General features: G+C 53.7%; 1 protein-coding gene across 1 annotated transcript in view; it reads left to right on the top strand.

Annotated features, from left to right (window-relative positions):
• The first annotated feature begins 6,482 nt into the window (after positions 1 to 6,482).
• Sbsn (suprabasin) overlaps positions 6,483 to 7,051 on the top strand; it is a 4,348-nt gene continuing 3,779 nt past the window's right edge. Inside the window, exon 1 of the mRNA XM_055594670.1 lies at positions 6,483 to 7,051. Coding sequence (XP_055450645.1) covers positions 6,483 to 7,051 — 569 coding nt within the window.

The following is a 7,051-nucleotide window of genomic DNA, read 5'->3' on the forward strand; positions in this document are numbered from 1 at the left end:
GGCCTAAGATCTCATGACTTGGCCGCCTGGACCCCTCCAAGGTGTTACTGAGGTATAAAGAAGCTCCCAGAGCCCAGGCCTAGGGCCTCCAGGGCCTCTGATGATGTCACAGTACCCAGTGCCATCACAGAGGGAGTGGTGTGCAGGCCTCAGCTCACCCTCCAGAGGCCTTTGGGAGGCCCACACTGAGGATTTCAAGGCCAGCCTCTGGCTCCTAGAGTGGAATCCACTAGGTTCACACAGCTGCTCATGGCTGCTGAGTCTCTCTTCCTCCCTCCCCTCTACACCTGCTCCATGCTGTTCCTGGCTCTCTGAGGAGTTCTGCTAGCTTTCCCCAGGGTATGAAATGCCTAGAAAGCTCCTCCCAGCTCTCCCCTTGGATGCCTGGGTTTCCTATGGTTTAAGAGTGGCTCTTCTCACCGAGGTCGAGGAGAGGGAGGAAGCACTGTAGGATCCAGAAGTCCGGGAGAACGGCAACGAAGCAGTGTCTCCTGGCCATTCCCTGGACCCACTGAACTCCTGAACTCACAGCAGGGGTGGTCGCCTGCCCGACATCGCTGCCGTCAACATTCTCGGCGGGGGAGGGGCTCAGCAGCCTCAACCCCCGGCTCAGGAGCTATAGACAGTTGGTGGCTCCTGGGAAAGGAAGTCAGTTTTTGTTTAGGGTTGTAAACGGAACACTACTGGGACACCCCACACCCATGAGTCTGTTGGCAGTACCAATCAGTGTGGGCTTGAAAGACAAAGAAATGAGGGCACGGAGCAGGAGACACGGAGCAGGAGACACGGCCCAGCCGTTAAGAGCACTTGCTGCTGTCTTGCGTTCAGTTCCCAGCACCCACACGGTGGCTTACAACCATCCTTAGCTACAGATCCAGGGGATCCAGGCCCTCTTCTGGTCCTTTCAGGCACGGCCCATAGGTGCAGCCAAAACCTCAAAAGGTTGTTTGGTGGTTTTTTTTGTTTGTTTGTTTGTTTGTTTTTTTTGTGAAATTGGAAGAGGGTGGGAGGTAGAGAGGATCTGGGAGGAGGAGGAGGCGGGGAAGGGATGGAGATGATCCAAACGCATTTGATGCACCCAGGGAATTCTTAAAAAGTAGTAGCACTAAGATTTAAAATTTAAAAACAAAATACGGTAATATACAAGCATAAACAACCAATTCCCAGAATAAAAACCAAAAGCAACAGAGTTAGGACACACACGTGTGTGAGCACAGCCAGGTACGGTAGCATGCCTCTGTAGTCCAGATTGCTGTGGGCCGGCTAGCCTGGAGTCCCCGGCCCTGCAGAAGCCAGAGGGACCCTGCCTCAGCGAGAGCCCCTGCCAGTGCAGAAAGGGCGGGGCTTTCCCTGCCTATTGTTACTTCTGTCTCCCTTTGATGACAGATTACATGCATGTATTATGCGTGCGTGTCAACTCCCACATGCGGTGGCCAGAGGACAACTTTCGCGTGTAAGCTGTGTCCCGCGGTGAGGGTCTTGGGGACTGAACTCGTTAGCCAGCGCACCAGCTGGGCGACCCTATGTTTGAGAAGTCACTCACTCCACAAGCAAAACACATTACCCTGGCACATTTTTTTTATTATTATTATTTTAAACTTTATAACTTGCAAATTTTAAACATTACTTATTTAAAGTTTTAGACAGGAAAACAAAACAAAACAAAACAAAAAAAAAAACCTTATCAATATTAGCGGTTCCGCTTTCGGCCACGGAAATGATGCAAGGACCGGGGGGCTACAGGGCTATTTTCCCCCAGCATTTTGGTACCGGCTGGGAAGCTGGGGCGATGAGTCAGGGGCAAAGGGCCGCTGGGGACGACATCAGCTCCGGTCCCAGGGCTTGCAGCCCCGCGTGACTCCGGCTCCAGGGCAACAGGCACCTTCTGGCCTCCATCCTCGCTGAACTCACACTCCCATAGCTGCACACTCACACTTAAGAAAATAAAAATCTTAAAAGAGCCGGGCGGTGGTGGCACAAGCTTTCAATCCCAGCACTCAGGGAGGCAGAGGCAGGGGATTGCCAGGAGTTCAAGTCCAGCCTGGTCTACAGAGCGAGTCCGGGACAGCCAAGGCTACATGGAGAAAACTTGCCTCAAAAATTTTTTAAAATATATTTATAAACATAAATAAGTAAAAATAAAATAGATAAAAAGATAGCAATTTTTTTTTTTTTTTTTTTTTTTTTTTAGTTTTTGCTTGGGGTTGAGTGACAGGGCCCTTAACCTGTCCTATTGAGTGTGTAAGCTGGCACATGTGCGGCGCACCTTGTCTGTCATCCTTGGCCGGAAGTAGGAGGGCCCCGGAGATGGAATCCGGGTTCCCATAGGCTAAGCGTGTGCCTCTCCGTAGAATCGCACTTCAGCTCATTTGTTTTCTCACCCCCAGTCGTGAAGCGACCTCCAAGCAGTTTCCCTGTTCTCAGCACCCGCTGATGTCCCGTCCCCCGTCCCCCCCGACACCCGCCTCCCCCCCCCTCCCCCCGTGTATTCTGTAGCCTTGGCTGCGTCTCAACATCTGGGACAGCATCTGCCACAAATGGCCTTCTCCCCCTTCTCCTTCTTCTTTTAAAACAACACTTATTATGTATGTCTGTGCACTGTGTGTCCTTGGGAACCAGAAGAGGGTGTCGGGTCTCCTGGAACTGGAGTTACAGATGGACCACGTGGGTGCTGGGAACTGGACTCAGGTCCTCTTCGAGAGCAGTCCCTGCTCTTAACCACTGAGCCACCTCTTCAGGCCTGCTCTTCTTCCTTTCGAGATCACACTTCGTATCTCAGAATTGCTGTGATCCTCCTAGATGCTTCGGCGCCAGTTACAGGTCTCCATGCCTAGCTTTACAAGGCAGGCTTTCAGGGTGCGTCTAGGAAAGAGCAGGGAGAAAATGTCCCCTCAAGCCCCAGGGCTCCCTTGTACTTCTGTGACTCACTAGCACATGCCGTCACCCGCAGGGCCGGTTGACACGCAGCTGTGACCAAGGGGGGGTGGGGCTTTGCTGCAGATAGGAGTCACCATCTTAGAGAGAAGGGTGGAAGCCCAAAACTCATACAATGATATAATCTCTTCCTTCTCCATGTCCCCGTGGAAACTTTCCACGGCTCCACATAGAGGTCCTGTCTCATAAAACTGAAGCCAGAACCATATCATGTCAAGAACTGGCCCCGGGGGGTGGGGATTGGCAAGGCTCTGGAGAGGAAAACTGAAAGTAAGTTGGAGGGAGATAGGCATGAATCTGTCAAGGCAGCTACTTAGAGGCTGAGGCAGGAGGATTGCAGGCCTGATGCCTGTCTGGGCTACAGAGTGAGTTCAAGGCCAGCCTGGCCAACTTAGTCTCAAAATATTTTTTTTTTTTTTTTTTAAAAAGGTCTGGGTGTGGTGGCACACATCTTTACTCTCAGCTCATGGGAGGCAGAGGCAGGCAGATCCCTGGGAGTTTGAGGGTCAGCCTGGCCTACACAGTGAGTTCCAGGACATCCAGGGCTACAAAGTGAGACCCCCATCTCAAAAACAAAAAGGAAAGAAAAAAGAAACGCAAAAATATCTAGGGCATATATAGCCTTTTGGTAAACACATGCCTAGCATGTGAAAGAAAGCAGGATGGATGGGACAGGCCATCTAGATGCTATTGGGCAAAGTTTTCTTTGGTGTGGTGGCACATGCCTGTCATCTCGGCCCCTTTTCGGCTGAGGCATGAAAACGAAGAGTTCTCTGCTAGCCTGAGCTTCATATAGAGGTTCAGATACAGATTTCTCATAAAGCCAAGGCCAGAATCACACCAAAAGGACCCCCTCTGAGAGGTGGGCACCATGGTGGTCCGTGCCTGTGACCTAGAACTCAGGGTGCCGAGGTGGGTAGAATTGTCATGAGTTTGAGGTCAGCCTAGCTGAAACAAAACAAAAATGACCAATAACTCCTCAAAATTTGCCATTCAAAGTGACACATCTGCCGTTCGGAGTGACAAATTAATAACGAGAGGAAACGGTCATGAGATTTTTCTCCCAACAGCTGGTTCAGATCAATTCTATGGGCACATCTGCCGAATACCAGGGAAGAGAGGCTTGCCTTTTGCCAGCAATGGCACCTGCTTCTCTACCTGTGGCAGATGTGCGCTGGCAGGCCCCACGCAGTCCTCTTCAGAGGGGTTCTGGGTAAGGCACCCACTTTTGATCTTGGTTGGGCAGACACCAGCATGAACATAGGCTACAGTTTTGGGCACCATGGCATGAAGTGTGGAGTCTGGAGTCTGAGCTCCTTGCCAGCACCGAGAAAGCAGCACAGCCTGATTGCCAGAGGCTGCTTTTCGGTGATGGAGAAAGGCGAGAAGTCCTGGATCTATTGGCAGATGGGAACTGAAAGCTGAGAAGAGGGGCTGATGGAGGGAGAGAAGGACGGGAAAGAAAATACAGAGTGGTGATTCATGCCTGCTGTAATCCCAGCACTCAGTCAGGGTATCAGAAGGATAGAGAATTCAAGGCCAGCCTCAGGTACATAAAGAGCTCCAGGCCATTCTGGGCTAGCTGAGACCCTGTCACAACAGAACATAGAAAAGATGGGATACTTTTTTAAAAAAGGTAGGCCAAACCTATGTATCTTGGGGTGGACCAGGATTCTGACCCCCCCCACCCCCACACCCTGGCTCACTTCTCTGCCTAACCTCCGACTCTCCATCATTTAGAGATGCTCCGGCTGGAGCGCCACGCCCAACATTGCCCGGAGATCACCTTTGTCACTGGAGTGTGAAACTGGGAAACAGATGCACCCTGCCTATTGGCTCAATTAACCAGCCCCTGCTGTCGGAGCTGGGAAGGCTGAGGCTCCTGGGTGCCTGGTCCTGGGCTGTTTGGCTCTGGGTGGGGCTGCTGTTGCTTTGAGGGGACCACCTCGCGCCCTGGTTTGGAGTTGAAAACACGCGCTGATTCTCGGTCACACCTGGGCACCCACGCGCATAGCTCCACCTCCTCCGCTGGCGCACACCCTGTGCATTCCTCCACGCCCGCCCTTCCCAGTACTGCCCCCTCGCTCGGCCTCAGCATCGCCATCACAACCTACTGATCTTCACCCCTGCACCCCACTGCTCCCCACTCTTGTTTGCCTCCTCTAAACTACCCCTCAGGTAGACACCGGGGAAGCTCCACCACCCTTTACCTGCCTTTCTCGTGCCAGACACCAGCCCCAGGCCAGGTTCCCAGTGGCTTCCCCTTTAATCTGAGCCAATAGTGCCAATGCCCGGGGCTTCAGGTGAGGGCATTGGAGGCCCCGAGGATGAAGGCAGGAAGGAAAAGGTCCTGGCCCCCAGCCCGCATGTTTGAGACAGCTTCTGCTCCACCAGGTCTCCAAGCCTCTCCCCAGGCTGCCTCAACCGGCTTTTCAGGTACCACTGCGTCCTTTCCCAGTGGCAGTCAGCCCCCAGCCCTAGCCCCTGGGCTGGGAGGTAAGAGGTCTGGATTTTGTCATGAGCACGTGATTCTGCCTCCAAAAGTTGCAGCCCTCCCCAAGAGACCCCATGTAGCTTTGGGGACCCAGGTGCCCCTGTGAGATGGTCTCAGGCTTGGACTCTTCCCTTCCCTCTAACCCATCCATGAGCCCCAGTTAATGTCTCCCGCAAACTGGGGCTATGGCAGTACCCAGTCCAAAGGGCCTATTGGCTAGACGCAAACCACCTAGAAGGCGAGACACAACTATTAGAAACTAAATACAATTTCAGACGGCGATAAGTACTATAGAAACCGAGGGATGATGTCACAGGACATGACTGTCATACCTGTAACACCACGCTGTGCCTGGGAGATGGAAGACCTTCACAGCGGAAGGTCTCGCTGTGATGCTGCTGCGGCCATTTGGGCCAGGTGCAGCGTGAGAGGAGACAGCTGTGTGACACTCTAGCTTCCAGGCACGCGCAAAGCCGTTAGGCACCTGTGAGAGGGATGTCTGAGGAGCCGGGACAAAGGCCATGTAACTGAAGCAGCGGTGGAGGTGGGAGAGGGGCCCCTAAGGATGAAAGCAGACAAGGCCCTCAGCTCCTGGGCATTCTCTCCTCCTCCCTGTCTGCTTGGTTGGGAGTCATTCAGCAGGACAGCTGTAGGTTTAGATCTCTAAGGGGGCTGACATGGTGGCTAGGGATGGAGGGGGTCTGAATGTGGGTTCAAAGGCAAGGGAGGGTGGATGGCAATGGGGGAGAAAGGAAAACAGGCGGGGTCTGGGCAAGGCAGAACCCTACTCTGGGGTGGAGGGCCTGAACGGGTCAAAGAGGAAAGATGCTCTTCTCCGTGACTCACCCTGTCTTCCTCCTCCTCCTTCTCATTGCTCAATCCCTAATGTCTCTGGGAAACACCTCCCTGACTGGAACCAAGTCAAAGCCTCGCAGGGGCAATTGAGTCATGGGGGAGGGGGGAAGGCGGGATGGAGAAGAGGGAGGGAGCCGAAGGATAAATAGCGGCCTGCTCCCGCCGCTCCTCTCTGCAGCCTCCCTGCCTTCTCAACAGCATGCAGCTCGCCACTTTGTTCAGGACCTGCTGCCTCTTACTGCTCCTCCAGGCTCTGCCTGCGAGGGCAGCCCGGGAGGATCCCATTGAGAAGGTCATAGAAGGGTTCAGCCGAGGGCTGAGCAATGCCGAGGCAGAGGTTGGCAAGGCCCTTGAAGGCATCAATAATGGAATCACTCAAGCTGGAAGGGAAGTGGAGAAAGTTTTTAATGGACTTAGCCACATGGGGAGCCAGGCCGGCAAGGAGGTGGACCATGGCTTGGACAAGGTAGCCCATGGCGTCAACAGTGGAATCGGACACGCAGGAAAGGAAACAGAGAAGTTTGCCCATGGGGTCAACCACGCCGCTGGACAGGTTGGAAAGGAGACAGACAAAATCATCCACCATGGGGCCCACCACGGGGTCAACCAGGCGGGCAGTGAAGCAGGGAGGTTTGGTCAGGGGGCCCACCATGCTTTTGGTCAGGCTGGGAAGGAGGCAGAGAAGCTTGGTCAGGGGGCCCACCATGCTCTTGGCCAGGGTGGGAAGGAGGCAGAGAAGCTTGGTCAGGGGGCCCACCATGCTCTTGG

This window comes from Psammomys obesus, unplaced genomic scaffold (genome assembly GCF_907164565.1).
Source record: "Psammomys obesus unplaced genomic scaffold, mPsaObe1.curated_primary_1811, whole genome shotgun sequence".
In the NCBI taxonomy this organism is placed as follows: domain Eukaryota; kingdom Metazoa; phylum Chordata; class Mammalia; order Rodentia; family Muridae; genus Psammomys; species Psammomys obesus.